This window comes from Sceloporus occidentalis, unplaced genomic scaffold (genome assembly GCF_023333645.1).
Source record: "Sceloporus occidentalis isolate IW3139 unplaced genomic scaffold, rSceOcc1.0.p SCAF_5, whole genome shotgun sequence".
NCBI lineage: Eukaryota > Metazoa > Chordata > Lepidosauria > Squamata > Phrynosomatidae > Sceloporus > Sceloporus occidentalis.
This window is the reverse complement of record NW_028316985.1, coordinates 172,744,165-172,765,029: the sequence shown is the minus strand read 5'-3', so window position 1 is coordinate 172,765,029 and position 20,865 is coordinate 172,744,165. Positions and strand designations below refer to the sequence as shown.

The 20,865-nt window shown below is 40.3% G+C and overlaps 1 protein-coding gene across 4 annotated transcripts in view; it reads right to left on the bottom strand.

Annotated features, from left to right (window-relative positions):
* Nucleotides 1–20,865, bottom strand: part of FAM13A (family with sequence similarity 13 member A) — a 175,812-nt gene that overhangs the window by 119,986 nt on the left and 34,961 nt on the right. For all 4 annotated transcript variants that reach the window (XM_089526127.1, XM_089526128.1, XM_089526126.1 and 1 more), the window contains 2 exons: nucleotides 16,349–16,508; nucleotides 8,216–8,296 (listed from right to left, as the gene is read on the bottom strand). In XM_089526127.1, coding sequence (XP_089382253.1) covers nucleotides 8,216–8,296; nucleotides 16,349–16,508 — 241 coding nt within the window. The remainder of the gene's footprint in view (nucleotides 1–8,215; nucleotides 8,297–16,348; nucleotides 16,509–20,865) is intronic.

Genomic DNA, 20,865 nt, shown 5'->3' with positions numbered 1-20,865 from the left:
GACAATATTATTCTCCCCCTTCTCTTAATGGAACTCAATACATCTTTATTCTCACAATAATTCCATGAAGAAGGCTGTGCTAAGAGACAGCAACTGCCCAACAGTCACACACTGACCTTCCTGGTTGAGTGGGGATTCTCAATCCAGCACTTTAATCAGTACATGATGATGGCTGGGGATGATACAAGTTAGGAAATCAAAAACATAAAGTGGGCCACAGGTTTCTCATTCCTCTACCTGAGTCTCCTGGTAAGTATGCAGGGAGGAAAAAGGTGAATTTCCTAGCTTTAAATCTAAAATAAGACATTTATTTTAACAGCTTAAGATGACAATGTCTACCAGTGCAGTTTCAACAGAAGACTGTGTTTTTTGTTTAATCCCCCTTGGGTCCCTTGTTTCTTGAACAGGAGTGGACAAAGTGTGACTTACATGACAGAAGTGATCACTTTCTATCCAGTCATTTCTAGTTCTGAAAAAAAAAAGGCCCACAGGACTGAAATGAGATGAAATCTCTTAACACACCCTCTGCAAGGTGTGAATGATGGCCAAAACTGGTAGAGTAGTGCAGGGAGCTGAAGGCAGTAAAGCCTTCTGAGGTCCTGAGGAATAGATGGCCCCAGGCCTCTGGATGTTGCTTATTGCTGTTTCCAAATTTTGGTATTCCAGGTGTTTTGGATTTCAACTCTCAGGAATACCAGCCAATATAGTCAATCATCAGGGATTCTGAAAGATGACATCCAAAATATCTGGAGGACCACATTTCAGCAGGTGTTGCTTGTTACCTAGTTATGTGACAAGCAACACCTGCTGAAACATCCTCTTCTACACAACCATTAAAGAGACAGGAGCTCTCTTCAGTTTTCACTTTGGTACCACTAGTGTTGGGATATGGTGGCTTAGTGGTTAAGATGCCAATTCTGACAACTGGAAAGTTGGCAGTTTGAGGCTCAAGTGCCATATGATGGGGTGAGTTCCTGCCACTAGTCCCAGCTTCTGCCAACCTAGTAGTTTGAAAGCATGCAAACGCAAGTAGATAAATAGGTACTATTTCAATGGGAAGGTAAACAGCATTTGGTGCAGTCATGCTGGCCACATGACCACCAGAGTAGTCTCCAGACAACGCTGGCTCTTCAGTTTAGTAACAGAGATGAGCACCATCCCCTACAGTCGGGTTATGACTAGACATTCATTTTGAGGGGAAACCTTTACCTTTACCACTAGTGCTAGGGCATTATGAAATAGGAAATCCATATGGGCCTCTTTGGCCTAATTTTGTCACTTTGCACAATTCAAATTATTGTATTTCCAAAGTTCCTCTCCCTACACCCACCCAAGACTCACATCTGAATGAGGCAAGGAGCCAAGAGATCTTTATCACACAATTCAGAGCAGCTCTAGCTTAGTTTCTGAGCACAGCAAAATACTTAGTCAGTTGGTCATTGATGACTGGAATACTCAGTCAGGGAAAGAGAACTCGTCATCCTTCCCAGCATTCTAGAAATAGTTTTCTGAACATAATACTCTGTAGAAGGCAAAGGATTAAACAGACACATGACTTGTGCGGAGAAAAAGATACTGCTGAACAAACTCTGGAAAGATGGGGGGGGGGCATATTGGGTACTTATGAAGCCTTTGGACTGTTTTTTTAAAGGTACAATTATGTGTAAAACCAAATGCTGAGCTAAACTTTGAGCTTACCCAGCCATACAAAATGAAACTCTGCCTCTACTTGTAAACTTGATTCAGATTAGCATATCAAATTTGTTCCCTTTATAAGTTTGGTGGCAGTTCCAGTATTCTTAGCTTTTTAGAGCTAGTTTTTTTCTTTTAAAAAATATTTCTACTGAGATTCAACAGTGAGAAAACAACATGGTGAAGAAGAAGAAGGGAGGAAACACTCTGCAGAGGAGAAACTGAAGCAAAACTATGCATATATACACCACCATGGAAAAGGCACAAAATACACTAAAGGAAACACTTGCATCTGAAGAAGAGAACAGCATCCTACAAAAGGTTCTGTTGCAATACATTGGTTAGTCTTAAAATGTCACAAGACTATTTTTCCTTCCTCTTTTTATACTGAACCATACAAGCATGGCTACCTGTATGGAAATGCTGAGTATTTGTTGTTGTTCTGATGTGCCTTCAGTCAATTCTGACTTATGGTGAACTTATTATATAGTTTTCTCAGCACAATCTATTCAGATCTGCCATGGCCTTCCTCTGTGGATAAGACAATGGGACTACCCCAAGTCACACACGGTTTTCATGGTTCAGCAGGATTTGAATTCTGATCTCTCAGGGTCCTAGTCACATCATGCTGGCTCCAGAATATAGTACAGGGTTGCACAAATAATCAGTGTGTGTGTGTATATTTTGAATACATACAAAATGACATTAAATGGGAAAGCTTCAGAGTAGTGAATGCATTCGATCTGGGTGGGAAACTTCAGGTCCTACCTTTAAACTGCCTTTAAACAAAACAGCAGAATCTCTGTCTCGTCTGGATTAAGTTTCAACTAGTTAGCCTTCATCCAGGCCACTTCTGGCAGCAGACATAGATTTAGTACAGAAACAGCTTCCTTGAAGTTGGATAGAAATGAGTTGGGTGTCATCAGCATACTGGTGACACTGAACCCCAGAATTCCAGAAGAGTTCTCTCAGCATTTCTATGTAAATATTAAACAACATGGGGGATAGAACTAACCCCTGAGAGGCAACGCTGAGGTCAGTGGTTGAAATGTCAAACAGGCATCCCATGGCAGCACCTTCTGAATCTGCCCCTCCAGAAAGGATTGGAACCACTGTAGAACAGTGCCCCGAACTCCCATCCCAGGGAGGTGACCCAGAAGAATACCATTGTTGATGATACTGAAAGCCACTAAGAGCAGAATCAACATGATACACTCCCCCTGTCTAGTTCTCTGCATAATTCATCTACCAAGGCAACCAAATCTGTCTTTGTCCCATAGCCAGACCTGAAGCCAGACTAAAATGGCTCTAGATTATCTGTTTCAACCAGGAACCCTTGGAGCTGGGAAGGCATCACATCACATATATAACCAGGTCCCAAAACCCTTACACTCTTGGGCTCCTCTGAAGAGCCAAGAAGGGCCTGAGTCCAATATGCATGTGGTGGCTCTCACCTCTCCACTAAAAAAGAAAAAAACAAAATAAATGTAGGATGCCTTTTTAAAAAGCAATATTAGAGGCCTCTGATCTGAAAACATCAGCAGTGCAGCTTTCAGTGGAGGAGCAGGAGAAGGGTTGAACTGAGAAAATATTTACCAAATTGGGTATCTTTGAAATGTTCTGAACTTCTGTCACTATGTTGGATTAGAGCGGTGGTTTCCAACCTTCCTAATGCCACGGCCCTTTAATACAGTTTCTCATGTTGTGGTGACCCCCGACAGTAACATTATTTTCATTGCTACATGCAAATATGTGTTTTACAATGGTCTTAAGTGATCCCTGTGAAAGGGTCATTCAACCCCCAATGGGGTCCCGACCCACAGGTTGGGAACCACTGGATTAGAGGATTGTAGGAGTCACATTCAAACAAATATAGATGGCATCAGCTTGAGGAACAACATGTATGCCAAAGGATATAAGCAGTAAGGTTGGTCCTTTATTTATAAATTCCCAATTTCTCATATTTAAAAAAGAAGGCAGGGGGAAAACACTTGCACAAATAGAGTACAGTGATAACAAAACAAAACACAAGCCATTAGAGCAGAGTGTGTGTGTGTGTGTGTGTGTGTGTGTCTTGATGATTTTTTATTAAAAAAGAACAAATTAAACCAAAAAAAGAGAGATTTGCATGTCATTCACATTGTTTTATGGGTTGTGAAGTTTATAACTACTATGTAAAGATTTATTTACTCCTTCATTCGTTCCTTTGAACTGTGCTGCCTTACTGAGTCGTCAAAGGCAGTACACAAAGCAAATGCAAGAATATGCTAACTTAAAAGCAACAACAACAACATAAATAAGAGAGCAGCAGGAAAATAATATAACTGGACAAACCTTTTTTTTAAAAAAAAACCTCAGTAAAAAATCCAACATGATTTTAGGATGCATCAATTGAAGTGGAGTGTCTAGATTAGGGAGCTGGGCATATTTACCCTGGGTAAGAGAAGATTAAGAGGTGACATGATAGCCATGTTTAAATATTTGAAGGGATGTCATACTGAGGATGGAACCAGATTGTTTTCGGCTGCTTTGGAAGCTAGGACATGGAGCAATGGATTGAAATTACAGGGAAAATGATTCAACCTAAACATTAGGAAGAACTTCCTGATGGTAAGAGCTGTTTGGACAGTGGATACACTGCCTTGGGTGTTGTGGAGTTTCCTCCTTTGAAGGTTTTAAAACAGAATCTGGATGGCCATCTGTTAGGAGTGCTTTGCTTGTGTATTTTGGCAAGGCAGGGATTGGACTGGAAGGCCCTTGGGGTCTTTTCCAACTCTATAATTCCAACTCTTTTCTATAATTCTAACTCAAGAGTTGTCCCAAGGAAGAATCAATTATAGTTAAGGTAGCTCATGCTGAATAATTGCATACAAGATCACCTTTAAATATATATAGACAAAGATCTCAAACTGATACGGGAGGAAAGGGAAAAGCCATCAAACAAAGATAAAAAGATATTTAATAAAGTTTAAAAAGCTATCCACCCACCCAAATTGGAATAAACTATTTGCTAGTAACACATTCAGACTGTGTAGCAATAGATGTCATGAAGAGTTAAAATCATATTGCGGTTGGCACATGCTGAACTTGTCACTTCTGAATTTGAAAAGGGCACACCAACAACATTTCAAGGCTGGTTGACTTTCTCTGAACTGCTCCTTTCCTGACAATACAAAACATTAGAGGAAGACGCCCCCCCCCCCCCCCCAGTGTGGGAGTGTTGGTGCCACACTTGAATTAACACTAAGTTCACTGAGTTCAAGGATGGAGGCAAACTATATGTAGTATATATCCCTCCCCCAAATTTAGCATGCCTATCATTATAGATTCAGGCATGCAGAGATCCGGTATCCTTGGGAGCAGATGCCAAGAACAGCTTAAATATAACTAAGGTGCACATAACTAATGGGGGCCTAATATCCTAAAGGCACCAGATTCCATCTGATCTTGGAAGCTAAGCAGAGTCAGCCCTGGTTAGTACAGTGGACCCTTAGTAATCACTGCATTTGGTTCACAACCCCCCCTCCCATGGATACCAAAATCTGTGGGTACTCAAATTCCAATATATACACAACTTATTGTAAAATGGGGATGGGCAACTGTTTGAACATCTATTCTGCAGCATTCTGAAATGACTTGGGTTTTGTTTTTGTTTTTGGCCCCAAATGCATCTGATATCCTCCAAGGAGCACAGGGACAAAATCCTCCACATTCCCCCAGGACCACTTTAGGACTTCCTTGTTTGTGCTGGTGGGGACAAAATATTTTCCTGGATGTAAAATATTTGGGGGATGAAGAGATAAATCGCCCTCTCCTCTAGAGGTCATTTAGGGGTTTAAAAAAATGGTTCAGAGAAAACTTTGGCTCCCAAGGGTTGCAAAAATAATATACTCTATGTCTTAAGAACTTTTCCACCCCTGCTGTGAAACAATCTGTAATTAAAGGATGGCCATAAAGAAAAAAAAGTGATGGGTGGGGGAGAAATGAGAGGAATATGTTCTTGCACTTGAGGCAAGAAACACAAATGGCAAATGTATCAAATGGCAAGTGTAGTCCTGCTGAACTACAGTGCAAAAGCCTATTTTAGCCCAGTTGTGGATTCCCCCCCCCCCCCCAAAAAAAGGGAAACTATATTATCCAGCAATCCAATATTATCTTAAAAGAGCTTAACTTCTAAAGCACTGTGAAATTTGCCAGTTCAGGGAATGTAGGCCATTTATTTATGAGTTTTTGCATCCCGACAATCTCAGTTCTTTTGAATATCCAAGGGTAAGACCTCTGGCCCCATGCAAATCAGACATCTGCTGTGACAGTTATTACATGCAAAAAGGAAACTTAAAACAGGCACTCACCTTAACCATGAATTTAGAGCAAGGTCTCTGGACTAGTTCTCAAAGACAAATGACATGTGATCCCTTATCACATGTAACTTTTTCCCTTATGAAGCTTTTTTATTCTTGTATAACCCCTTCAATCCTTTCCCTGTGAGGCTTTATTCCTATTCCTGATTCCCCCATCACTCCGAGGCTTTGCTCTTCTTATTCTTTGCCTCCAATATTTTTTACAGAAGAAGCACAAAATGTAGTACTAAATTTCCTTTTCACATATTTTCAGTTTCTGGTCCTTGTGGCTACCAAGACACCCCTGAATATGGATGAGCAGAAAGGAAGCAGCTAAGGAAGATTCTCAGTGCTTGAAAATTATGATTCAATTGCTTTGCATTGCCCCTGTCCATCCCCAGAATATATTATGTAAAACAGAGTTGCCAGTATTGGGCCATTGTGGGTGCTGGTTATAAGGACACGGCCATGGTCTGGATCAGAGTGCAAAATTCCAGGATGTAAAGGAGTATTTGTTCTGTTTATAAATCTGTCTATTAGGGGTGAATCCTTGTCTGATTCTTCTAAGTGAAGGGTCATTTCCAACTTATGGCGACCCTAAGGAAAACCTATCATGGGTGTTTTTTGGCAAGATTTATTCAGAGGGGTTTGCCATTGCCATCCTCTGAGACTGAGAGTGTGTGACTGGCCCAAGGTCACCCAGTGGGCTTAAATGGCTGACCTGGGATTTGAACCCTGGTCTCCAGAGTCCTAGTCAAATGCTCAAACCACCACAGCATGGTGGCTCTTGTGGTAACACTGCTATTGCTTAATAGCAAAAATCAGGTGGGTACTAAACTGTTTACCTTTGTTCTAAATCATGGGTGTGAAAGTACAGCTTGTGTCCCTGGAATGCCATCTTTGCACCCCCTCCTGAAATGTTATGCCTTAAAATTGTACCAAACAGACCAAAACCACATACAAATGCAGTGGTCTGGCTTTCTCCCACCCTTTTGTTGCAGCTGGTTACCAAAATGGTGACCAGAAATGATGTGACATCACTTCCAATTCATCACTAGGAGTTTTTTGTGGGTTTTCCAGGCTATGCATCACTAGGAGCTCATTTGCTCCACAATTGGGGAAGGAGAAAGGCTGGAAAGCAGGAGATGCTACCCTACCCTGTTCTAAGTGATATTCATAGATGTGTGAAGGTTTCAGGTTTTGATTTGGTGCAAAAGTTCAGGTCTTGGCAAAGTAGAGCCTGGCAAGATAACCACCCAGATTGGGTCCACAAAGTGGAATCAGACAAGGTAAGGCAAAGCCCAGTATGGAAAGAAAAGCAACCCAAGCAAAAAGGAAGTCAAGAATTCAGGATGGACAGCACCATGGGAAGCACAAGTGGAAGACACAGAGGAACAAGTCCCAAAGATTGCTTCTGTAACAGAAAACCAGGAATGAATCCCTCCAGATGTTGTATTGCAGCTCCTACTGCCCTCTTATCACTGGCTATGCTGGTGTGGGCTGATGGAAGCTGCAGTACAACAGCCCACAGGTTGCCCGCACATGAGATAAACCCAAATCAGTCGCTAAAACAGATCAATGTCTAAAACGAAATCAGTCCCTAAAACTAAAACAGGTTGGACTGTTCCACATCCAGCCAGGAGTCTCTTCAGTTAAAAGGGCTTTGTCTGCCAACTTCCACAGACATTGGTGCTGATACAACACTGATTATGATGAATGTGGCTTTTGCAAACTACAGGCCAAGATCATAGAATCATAGAATCGTAGAGTTGGAAGAAACCACAAGGGCCATCCAGTCCAACCCCCTGCCATGCAGGAAATCTCAATCAAAGCATCCCTGACAGATGACCAACCAGCCTCTACTTAAAGACCTCCAAAGAAGGAGAATCCAGCACACTCCAAAGGAGTGTGTTCCACTGTCGAACAGCTCTTACTGTCAGGAAGTTCCTCCTAATGTTGAGGTGGAATCTCTTTTCCTGCAACTTGCATCCATTGCTCCAGCCTGTTCTCTGGAGCAGCAGAATTGCTCCCTCCTCAATTTGACACCCCTCCAATGTCAGAAAAGTCAAAGGTTCACCACTACTGGTATAGAGAAAAAGCAATTGAAACAACAACAACAACAACAACAACAACCAAACAAAAAACAAAAAACCATGGAAAGTATAATACTCTTTTTTCTGTACCTTGTTTCTTGGACTCAGCTTTGGAACTTCCCGTTCAACACTTGTCAGGATGATAGGTGCATTCTGCTTACAGTTGGCCTCCTGTGATGAGAGAAGATGAACACTTAAGAAGAAAGGGAGAATAGAGGTCTCCTTTACAAAATGCTGGGCTGTTTTCCTGCACTGCAGCTTGATTGGAAATAGCTCTTGCATGGCAGAACAAAAAAAATAATAATAAAAATTAACATTTAAATGTTGGTGATACTGGTTATAGAACATGACATTAACGGAGAAACTTAATGATCTGATACAGTGGAGGTGGGAAAGTTCATTTTGGTGGGAGGGAACCTTAAAATCATGGGTTAACAACTTGAGCATCCATTTCCTTGGGATCTTACAGTGGCAGTAATTGCTGCCAAAAGAAAAAAGGAAGAAAGAAAGAAAGAAAGAAAGAAAGAAAGAAAGAGAAAGAAAGAAAGAAAAACTAAAAGAAAAATATAAAACAAACCCAGAAATTTCACATCTGGATCTCTGTCACATTATATAATTATAGAACTTTTATACCAATTTGTACTATGGAATCCTGGAATTTGTAGTTTTGTAAGCTATTTAGAATTCTCGGCCAGAGAGCTCTAGAGCTTCACTAAAGTAGAAACCCCAGGATATCCACTGCACTTAAAGTGACACCAAAGTGCTACAACTGCATACTATGAACTAGAGCCTAGTTTTGAAAAAAATGATTTTTTAAAATGTTTAGTACTACAGATGATCCATGTAAGCTACTTAAAAGGAGAACTCTTGCTCTTGATGTAATTTCTGGGAGAGAAACTGGTTACCTTGGATCCCATCCTGGAAGAAATGCCAGGTACAAATCAAATCAAATCAAATCAAATCAAATCAAATCAAATCAAATAAATAAATAAATAATTCTTCCCACTTTTTTCCAGAGAAAAATAGAGGTCTGGGAAAATCTGGGGAGTAGGTGGGAGGAAGAAAACCACCTGGGGATGCACCACTGTGAAGTAAAGGTTATCAAGGAACATTCAATTACATGACACATTTTCTGATGTCTGGAGTACTAGTGTTGCACATGTGAAACAACCACCTAAATCCATTTGTGGAAAGGTACACTATGCTGAAAAATTTGTCTTGCTAGACATTATCATTCTGTGTGGCTCTGAGAGCCACTGCAAAATGTTGGTATTTGTTTACTATATTGCTGCCTTGTGTTGTTTGTTTGTGTCTTTTGGTCAATTGTCTTTTGTTATTATAAATGAAAAATTGAGTTAAAAACAAAGAACAAAAATCTCAGAAGGGGCACATGAAAACAAGAACCATCTGTCATTTCTAAGTATGACTTCCCTCATTTAATTTGACATACAATGGTGCTTTGTATCAGTGCTTTCAGTGCTTAAATACTTTCTTTTATTGGCATCATGGATGATTTCTTGACTATAAGTCAAAAACTAAACTAAACTGAAAAAGGTCAAAACATTCTGGTCCCTACTACCACCATTCTTCTTGAGTTTAATAAAAAGCAACTATATGAAGACAAAGCTTCACAAGCGGAACTTAATAGCCTCTACTAAGAAATGTCTAAAAGAGTTAAACCTGTTTAAAATGATATCACTTCAAAAAAATTAAAAAAAATGATATCACTTCAGCAAAACATATATACATTTATCTTGGTTTTATACAATAGATTCTGTATTTTTACTAATTTGCTAATTTCTTGTTTTGATAGTCTCATAGAATGCAGATACAAAGAGAACAATCGTTGCCCAGTAGTACCTTTGAAATTAAAATGTTGCAGGTTTAAAATCTGGCATTTTTATTTTATTTTATTTTATTTTTTTAAGGTCAGATAGCAAGCAGGTCATGAGAAAGAGCTGGGAGTGTTTGCCAAAGAGCTTGGCCACCACTGGTAAAATGTCTGAATTCAGACATCACTCAAAACCAAAGTTAAAGAAGCTTAGCTGCACTTTTGTACACTGCCTGAAGTGACCAAAACATGGTTTGCTATCTGCCAGTTAAGTCAGAATGGAAAAACATGGTTTCCTGTTGGTTTACAAAACATGGTTTGTTTCAGTCAGCTGCTCTTTATCTATAGGTTGTTGCAGCATATAGCATGGTGTGCTTCTTGTGTAGTTGGAAACTGAGATAAATGCTTTGATTCGACACAGAACTACAGTTTTGTATCATGTTGGAATATTGCTCACTGTCCATCACCATACATACGTAGCTAAAAATATTATGCAGTGTTCCACAAAATGCTAAGCCAAAAATGCAAAGAATTCTGGCTTACTGGCAACATACAATATCTTAACACATGCTCCTGCTTGACCCCTTCTATAAACTTAAGTGTTACATTTCAGACCCAGCATCCTGGCTCATTTTTCCTCTAACAAGTTAGGACCTGATGTTGGCTTAAGGATCCTGGATCAGGGGGTTGTGGGTTAGAATGTACATTAATCTTCTCTACCTTGACAGGTTCCTTGTGGACAAAGTGATGTCTTGGGCCACATGTGGCCTTCTAAAGCTATTTTTGCACCTCACAATCCATCCAGTTTCCCCAAGCCATCATTTTCTGCTCAAAAGCAAGGTTGAATTCATTCTTTTGGAAACCCTCAGGAGCAGGAATTCACCTTTTAAAAAAGTCACAAGGTTCCACCTGCCCTATTTAGCATAAAAATTACCAGTTTTTCAAAATCAGAAGTAACGTATGACCATGTCTAGCTAGGATTTTTGTTTTGTTTTGTTTTTGTTAATGGGACCCTGGTAGAGCTGAGGATATGAAAGGTGGCTCATCTATCTTTCAGATTCTCCTGTTTGCAGTGAGAGCAGTCAGGGAGCGGTCACCAGCACAATTGGTTATAAGCAAGAATCTCAGCCCTTCTGGGTGGGTGTTTTGCCTAAACACAACCATTTCACACAGAGAAAAGGGTTATTCAGAGTCGTCTGTCTTTACAAAGAGATTTCAAAGCAATGAGTCTGACTTGGCCACATTCAAAGTGACAGGCCATCTCCTTGGTAATCAAAAAAAGATGCAAAAGGTAAAGGATGACAGGGTTGGCAAACTTTTACCTACAATTGCTCATGCCACTCTTGGTCACTTAAGATTGCCTAGCTGTCTCACCTTATACTCTCCTGTTTTATTTTCCCTTCCTGTCATTTTTTTAAAAAAATTGTTTAATGAACAACAAAATGATCTATGAGAAGAAAATGTTCTCTTGGAAGCACAGTCAGGGAAGTAATTCCCGTGCCATTATACCACCTATGTTTACTTACTTATCATGACTGGCATGAACTTTGGCACAGCAGAAAACAAATAATTGGTGCTTATAATGCAAAGATAGGCAACCTGATGCCTTCTAGATGTTTTGAATGAGAATTACTGTAATTCTCAGCCAACATGCCCAACAGCGGACTCATGGACAGAGATGTCACTAGGTTTGGTATCACTCCAGTGATCTCCAGTATCTCCAGTATCTCGGGCTGCCTGGCAGAAACCCCAGCTACCCTACTCTGACAGCCAGGCTGCTTCTGACGTGATAGGGGTGGGGTGCTGCTGCTGCTCGGTAGATCCTTCCAGGTCTCGTGGGTGTGTGTGTGACTGAGCAGGAAAGGGAGTCATCTCCCTTTCCCACCTGGCCAGCAGTCCCACTAGACATGGAAAACAACCCTTTCCAGAAAGCGAAAAGACTGGGAAGGCACACCACCTCTACCAGCAGCCACAGCCAATGGATGGCACAAGAACTTGGGCTGATGGAGGGAGGTGCAGTTTGTGTGTCTTGGGAGTGACAGTGAGTCATCGTCTCACTGGGTTTTCACCCCCTCCCCCCAGAGACGTCACCCAATGTGATCCACACACCTCACAACCCTGCTCACAGAACCTGCAATACAAAACATCTAGAGGCCACCAGTTTGCCCATCCTGCATGGACTAAAAGCAGGGGTGTCCAGCTCTCTCAAGGAGTCCCTTTTATAGCATCCTGCTGGGAAAATAAGAAATAAGACAGTGGACTCTCCACATTCACTGGACATAGGGGCACAGGACCCTTGGGAAAGTGGGAGAAGAGCAAATAAAAATCACTTTTTTTTTAACCTGGAAGAACACCTTTTTTTTATGAATCTCTAAGTCCTCCAGGGCAATTCCTTGTTCAAGATCTGCCAGACGTTGACCATGAAATTGCATTGCAGGACCTAAAAATACGTAGAGAGGTATTCTCTTTAGGAATCTCTAAGTCCTCCAGTGTGACTTTTGGCAGAAGTTGACAACAGAGTCATGCTGGGGGAGCTAGAGATTCCTAGAGAGAACATATTAATCAAATCCGTGAATAATCAAAGCTGCAAAAGTGAAAGCCACAAATATGGAGAGCCAACTGTATTAGTGTGATTTGCTATTACCTCCTAAGAAAGTTTTCAGTATTTCTATACTTTACACTCTTATCCTGGTCCTGGTTTAATTTTATTTTATCTACTGACATGTTTTATTCATTGCTGCTGGTTTTATCTTGGCTTTATATTCTGCTGTCTAGTTTGTTGTATTTTATAATTTTAACACAATGTTAAAATGTTTAACACAATGGACTCTTGTTAGTGGTCAGTTTAACAGCAAAATAGACAGATCATTAAATGTTTTTGAAGGAGTATAGACTGTAACATTATATATAGTAAAGCCCTATGATGCCTAAACTGAAAGCATTCAGGAATCATGGAAGGTTTAGGATGAGATGCAAATTTAACACAGTTCAAAGGTCGTGTGAGTGTGCCTACTCTGAAAGAGAGTTGAGATGGTAAAGACCCAAATAGGTTTCTATCAGGTCTTCCCACTTCACTGGGCTTTCTGCCAAAAGTTGGCTTTATGTTACAGGATGCAATGAAACCTGGCAGTTAAAGCAGTAAACAGTACAGCTTGAAGGACAGAAAAGGAGATGATGTAATGTATTCAACAAGCTATGCGACACATAGTCTAAGGATTAGGGAGAATCTCCAGTTATGATCCATCACAGCAATTATTTGCCTTCTGATTTTTGCTTGGGACCATAAGCAAACAGATCAGCATGGAAAAGAAAGAAAGAGAGAGAGAGAGAGAGAGAGAAAGAAAGAGAGAGAGAGTTAGTTGTGAAGTTGAAGTTTTTCATGGCCGGCATCCATAGTTTTTTGTGGGTTTTTCAGGCTATGTGGCCATGTTCTAGAAGAGTTTCTTTCTGACGTTTCGCCAGCATCTGTGGTTGGCATCTTCAGAGAACGCTTGCCTGGAAAGGAGTTGGGTATATATATTATGTGAGCTGGGAAGGCAGGAGGGATTTGCATGTGTCTTGTTCTGTTGCTAATGGCAGGCCTCAGAGTGGGAGGGTCTGCAAAGATTAGTGTCTGCTTGATAGTGCTCATTGTCTGCTGGGAGATTTCTCATTTGCACTGGTTGAGTCCTTATCTTGCTATTTTTCAGGACTGGTAGCCAAACTTTACTTTAAGGGTTTTCTCTTTCCTGTTGAAAATGTCCAGGTGTTTCTGGATTTCAATGGCTTCCCTGTGCATCCTGACATGGTAATTGTTGGTATGGTCCAGAATTTCAGTGTTTTCAAACAGCATTTTATGCCCAGGATGGATTGTAACATGTTCTGCTATTGCTGATTTTTCTGGCTGACCCAGTCTGCAGTGTCTCTCGTGTTCCTTGATTCTTGTTTGCACACTGCATTTGGGGGTCCCTATGTAGACTTGTCTGCAGCTGCATGGTATGCGGTAAACTCCTGTGGCTGTGAGAGGGTCTCTATGGTCCTTGGCTGAGCGAAGCATTTGCTGGATTTTCTTTGTCGGTTTGTGAACCATTTGAAGGTTGTGCTTCCTCACCACTTTGCCTATTCTGTCTGTGACTCCTTTGATGTATGGTAAAAATACCTTCCCTTTGGGAGGCTACTTGTCTTCACTCCTCTGGGTTTTTCTGGGCCTGGCAGCCCTTCTGATGTCTGAACTGGAGTAACCATTAGCTTGTAGAGCCTGGTTCAGGTGCTTCAGTTCATCTTCCAAGAAGTGGGTTTCACAGATCCATTTTGCCAGGTCTACCAGTGTTTTGATTGTGCTTCTTTTTTGTCCTGGGTGATGGTTGGAGTTCTTGTGCAGGTATCTGTCTGTGTGTGTAGGTTTTCTGTATACTGTGTGACCCAAACATTGGTTCGGTTTGCAGATGAATATGACATCCAAGAATCGCAGTGTTCCTTCCTGTTCTTTTTCCATAGTGAATTGGATGTTGGGGTGGATGGTTCAGGAACACAGCCAAATCTTCTTCTCCATGGCTCCAAATGGTGAAAGTGTCACCCACATATCGGAACCAAGATGTGGGCTTTTTTCCAGGGCTTGCTTTTCAAAGTGTTCCATGTAAAAGTTTGCTATCACATGGCTTAGAGGGCTTCCCACTGCTACCCCATCTCTCTTCTTGTAGAATCCATTGTCCCACTGGAAATAGCTTGTGGTGAGGAAATGTTTGAACAGGGCTGTGTTGTCTTCTGGAAAAATCTGTTGGATGAGTGTCATGGTGTCCATTATGGGGACTTTGATGAACAGGGAGACCACATCAAAGCTGATTAATATGTCTCAAGGTTTTAGTTCAAGGTTATTGATTTTTCCTATGAAGTGAGCTGAGTCCTTGATGTAGTGGGGGGGCCTGGATATGGGTTTGTAATTGTGTGGTCAGAAACTTGGCCAAGTCATATGTAGGGGATCGAATAGCACTCACTATTTATGCAAGACTTACCTGACCTGTTTTATTTCACATGTGCATGTTGTTAGTTTTGAATTTTAAAAGTCTGCTGAAACATGCTGAACTGCTTTTTTTTTTTTTGGATAATGCATATTCTTTCTATGTCACTCCTACCTCTGGTACCAAATTTTCTGAGAAAGAAGTAAAGCCCCAAAACACATCTACTTTGTACAGTTGAACTAGATATCATTCAACATACCATAGCAAACCATTATTCCTAACATGGTTGCATTAATGAAAAAAAGTGATAGGGCATGTTAGGGAAGAAAGGAGATTGGTTAGCCAGGAAGGAATTGCACAGCTTCTTTCCCTCATGTAGTTATTCTGCTCAAAATTTCTGCCCCACCTGCTTTCCCCCCAGCCACCTTGGAGCCCAGTTTGGAAGACAGTTTCACACCATGAAATAGCAAAATGTGGAGAGCTAACATGGCATAGTGGTTTGAGCACTGGGTTTGAATCCCTGCTCTGCCATGGAAGCCCAGTGGGTGACCTTGGGCAAGTCACAATCTCTGACCAGCCTGCAAAGGGGCAAAGTGAGTGAAAACAGCATACAGATTCTCAGCATGGCTCCTCCCTGCTTTACTGGGATAAAAAAGTGGACTGGGAAGACTATATATATATATACTGATGGGTAAAATAATTAAGGTAAAGGATTAAGCCTGTCTTCCCAACTACCTTTCTTTCACTGATGAGTGTAGTTGCCTGTGGCTGCATTTTGAACTATCATCACCCTGAAGTATAGCACACAATTTGATCAAAAATCATAACAAGGAAAAAAATGCAGGAATTTAACATTTCTATTATGTCAAGAAATTCCAAAGAAGCTGAGCTACTGTCATGCTATCGATACCCGAGATGGAAAGAATATTGAAAATTATTTGAACAATGGTAAAAAAATAAGTGATGTGAACCCTTGAAAAGAAGAAACATTGACATTGACATTGTCAAGGATCTTCACAGTTTGGGACTTACTCTACTCAAAATTCACTTGAAGTTTTTTATGTAGAAAACAGGATTCTTGCACAGGAAACAATATTTCCACTGTTTCTTACACAGAAATATTATCTGTCTTTCAGACAATGTTGTTTCCTGCACAGAGAATACTCTGTGCAAAATTTATACAACTTGTGTGTGCAGAAAACAGCATTTTCTGCCCGTAATGTGCAAAAATGTTGCTTCATGCACAAAAATATCATATTACAAATTTTATGTAAAGTATGACTCAAACTGCGGCCTCTCACAGTGGGAAGTAAATTGTTAAAATTATTCATTATTTCCTTCAAGAAGAAAATTAGAAAAAAATTAGCTCTCTACTATATATCACATCTTGGATGCTGCATTCAGCTATATCATAAACAAGAGCTCAAAAGAAGGAGTGATCTTTCTAGCACTCACTTTCACCAATATAATCTTTGACAACTCCTCACATGGGTGTATTTCAGTCGCCTTCTTCATGTGTGCACACTCAAACAAGGCACTGTAGTTTTCCAGCATCTTGGCCATGATTTTGTTGCAGGTCTCTTGCTCTTTCATACCTTCAAAGCCAGGAGATACACTATATTAAAAAAAAAAAGGGGGGGGGGAAGGGGGGAGGTTGTCAACAGGTTGAGAACATTAGAAAAAAAAACACACAATGCCTAATGAACTGTAACAAGATTATTGTCTGTTGGCCAAATAGGTCACCAGGGAACAGAGAGTGCCCCGGGGAGCACACAGTGGATTGGAGTACAGGGCTTGGTCTAAAGTTACTTAATCTGGCATGAAAAGTAAAATAGAGACACAGAGCAGGCTTGGGGAGATCCTTAAGCATAGATGAAGGCGGCATTATGAGGAATTTACAGAGCTTGAAAAAGTTACTAGCTAAGGGATCACAGGAGCTTCAGTCTGGAAAGGAACTTTCCTAAGCTCTGAGATTTTATTCTTTCAGTATTATGTCTCTGACACTGAATTTTGTAGTCATGTTCAGAAACATAGCTACCATATATATTCGACTGTAAATTGACCTCATGTATAAGTATTTTGATATGACTTGTGGATAAATTGAGGGTAAATCTAAAATAGGATCTAAAGGATGAAGCAAAAGAAGACGATGCCAAAGAATTTACAAAATTCCAGCAGGTATAACAGTGCTCACACTAAAGGCTGGATGGATGGCGGGAGGATCGGTGCTTCCAGGACAGATTACATTCTTGGCTTTCACCAAGGGTTCCTTTTTAAAATAAGAGTTAAAGTACAGTATTTACATTGACCCATGGATAAGTTGACTCAGATTTTGGGGGGCAATTTTTCCCACAAAAATGTATATAGTATACAATGAGTATATACAGTACTTTAATAACAGAAGAATACTTATACTTAAACTGAGTTACAGTTCTAACCTTTAAACAACATTGCCAATTTTCTAGCCTTAGGCTACAGTGCTATGCCTGCCTACCTGAGATTAAGTTGTAGAAAACACAGAACTACTTCTGTCTCAGGGAACATGCATACCATTGTACTCTTAGTGCTAACAAATTCTAATTCAGGAGTGTCCATCTGCTGTCAGAAATCTGAGAAACACTCAGAGACTGAGAGACAAATAGTTTTCCCATGGCTTTCTATACCAGCTTGGTTTAGACACAGTAACAAACCAGAATTTGATGGAACAAGCCCAGAAGGAGCAGTGGTCTACACAAATGCCAAGGGAAACATACATCTGAATCAATAAACATACCTAAATCCCATACCATGATATGCTAACATCATGGGACAAAAAACATTCTTTGTCTCCTTTTAGATCAGAGTGGAGAAACTTTGACCCTCTAAACATTCAGCTCCAGGAGCTTCAAGCAGTATGATCAATTATAAGAGATTATAGGAACTGTAATCTAAGAGCCAGGATTGTTTCCTCATCTCTGTATCACATCATAGTCAAACCAGATGGCCAAACTTCCTCATATGAAAGTAGCAAGCAGAATGTTGTTCTCTCTTAATCTCCTTATAAACAATGATTAACTTTGTAGAGATTTTGAATTTCCTTTTGGTGTTGGTTCAATAGGTGTCTGGAATTTGGTTTCCACAATACAGCTTTTCATTGCTATTTACATTGTGTTTTGAATGTTCAGTTTAGACACTCACCCCACACCTTAAGTGATGTCGGATTCGACAAACCCTGGTTTGTGACTGGCTGAAAAAGCAGTTTAAAGAGGGGCTGATGAGTATACTTTCTGCTAACTATGCTTTATGGGTTCTGTGTGAACAAATAATTTTTAAAGTTTATTATCACTCCTTCATAAGCACAACACCTAGATAATGGAATCTGTAATGAAGCAGGCAATTAAAGCAGACAAACAAGTCTAAGCAATAATTTTCTTGTATGTTTGGAAATTCCAGTCATCATGGTTCCAATTCTGAACAATGGTTAGCATGATGCCTGAATTGTACCTATAAGACCTACAGTTCTACTTTAGACCTATCAATTGAGAAGGAAACCCCCAGAACAAGTGTGCTTCAAACTGCAGGTTTAGACTGGTGGTTAGCCTGTTTACCTACCAGTAAGCTGCAGACTCTGATCAGAGAATCAATAATTATTTTATGTACATTAGAAAGATTGCCTTAGTTCAGTTTGCTCCCGCCACTCCAAGAACAACATAGCACCTTGCTATATTGCAAAATGATTTTGAAACTTCTCTTAGTTACAAAAGTTATTTGCAAAAATGGCCAAAGCCACTGAGGGTCACAGAATGTGTTGTGCAGTCCTTTGGATCTTAGCCCATCTGTTCACTTACACCCTCCAACCAACCAGCTTCTTTCTAACAATCTTCTTTCAATGAGTAAGCGGTTTCATCTATATACTTTATCCTTTCTAGCTTATTAGTGAAGATGACTGTGTTAGAATTCTAATCTCAAATATGCCTCAACCACAGCCTAATGATTTCCTTGCTCATGACAGCAATCTTCTTAATTGACACTATTTCAGTGACACCATGTGCTCTTTGCTTGAAATGAGAAACAGTTGCATTGGCCATGTGCTCAAGTGGCAAACTACACTTGCAGAAAGCCTGTGAGAGCTCTTCTTTTGGATGCTAACTCCCAGAGTTTCCAAAGTTGCTATAACCACTGGCTATGCTGGCTGGTGAGATTCTAGGAATGCAGTCTAAAACTTTCCTAAGCTCTACACTGTACTAACATGGTATTTAATATCAGAAAATGTAGAAACAGTACACATAAAGAGTGCATTCCTTACTCCGAAGAATTACGTATAATTTTAGTTATTTAAAATTTTTACAGCTCCTTATCTTGAGTTTATTCCAGGCTCTGTCTGTCTGTCTGTCTGTCTGTCTATCTATTCTTATTTTATAAAAGAACACACACACACATTCTCTCTCTCTCTCGAGAGAGAGAGTTCCTTACCCAGCATTAACATTTGAGGCACATCTTTGGAAAAACAATATAAATACCTACCTGATGCTATATTATTTCAAAGGTATGCCTTTAGGTGCCAAAAATATGTATATTTTCCAATTTTTCCATACCAAACCCCCACCTTTTCTCTGTGAAGAAACCTGACACAACATAGTAAGGTCTAAAGAAGCCAGGGCCCTTTCACACTGAACTGTTATAGCAACAGCAATGGCAAGTACATTTCTATATGGCTTATCAGTGCACTTAAGCATTCCCTAAGTGGTTTACAATGTGTAACTAACTGCCTCAAAAAAGCTGGGTACTCATTTTAGGGACCTCGGAAGAATGCCAGGCTAAGTTGACCCTGAGCTCCTGGCTGGTATTGAACTCACAACCTTGTGGTTTGTGAGTGAGTGGTTGCAGTACAGACATTTAGCCATTGCAGCACCAGGGCACTGTGATTCCACTTTAACTGCCATGCTTGCATCCTATGGAATCCTGGGGTTTGTAGTTTGGTGAGGTACTAGAGCTCTCTGGTGGGCATTCTAACTACCCCCTAAACTGAAAATCCCAGGATTCCATGGGATACATCCGTAGCTGTTGGTGGAATCATTCAGCTATAACTGTGTATTATGAAAGGGCCCTAGCTGTGTTAGAAGTTGTTAATGCTACTTCAAGATCTTCTATATAGGAAAGGTGGTGTTTTGGCTGTGTTGCTTCAACAAAATGGAAACAGAATGAACCTCTGACCACTTCTAGTACATGCATGGTAACTACATAAAGTACTATATCCCTTAGACACCACCGTCTTCAAACATTCTTGATTATGCTGATGTTTTTGTTGCATCCTTCTCCCTGGGACACTGTAAAAACAGCATATTATAATTTTAAGAGCCAATTTTTTTACAAAGCACAGATGCTTTGAAAAAAGCACTCAGATTGCAGCCCTAAACACTCCATGGGAATCGGACAGATTTAGGTGGCACTGTGAAAAACCTTAAGGTCTTCCAGGTTTTCTACCCTCATCCTCCACAGTCCTCTGTATTATTAACCACTTGGGTGCCTCATTTCCTTTTTGTGCTTTTGAACCCATGCACAATATACCTTCCTTGACTAATCAAACACTTCTATTTTTCATCCCAAGCAAGAACTATGGCTGAGCAAGAAACCATTTTGCAAGAGTTCCAGGCAGAAAAGAGCAAAGGGGAAAAGACCATAAGAACTGACCAACTAAAAGCTCTCTAACCCCTTGGGAGCAATCAGTTCAAAACTAGGTAGCATAAATATTACTGACGCTAAATATTACTGGCAGTGCCCTTGTCAGTTTATTTTTAACTCAGTGCCTCACATAAATTTCCAAGAAATGGAAGGAGGAATCTCTGAGTTTAAATCCTCTCCTTCTTATTTGCAGTTGTATTTCTGATAGGATGGAAATGCAAGGGCAGTCAAGGAGACAGAGAAGAGTCAGGGGGAAAATTGCAATTCGTGTACTTTTGACAATAAGTTGAGCTATTTCGTATTATTATAAA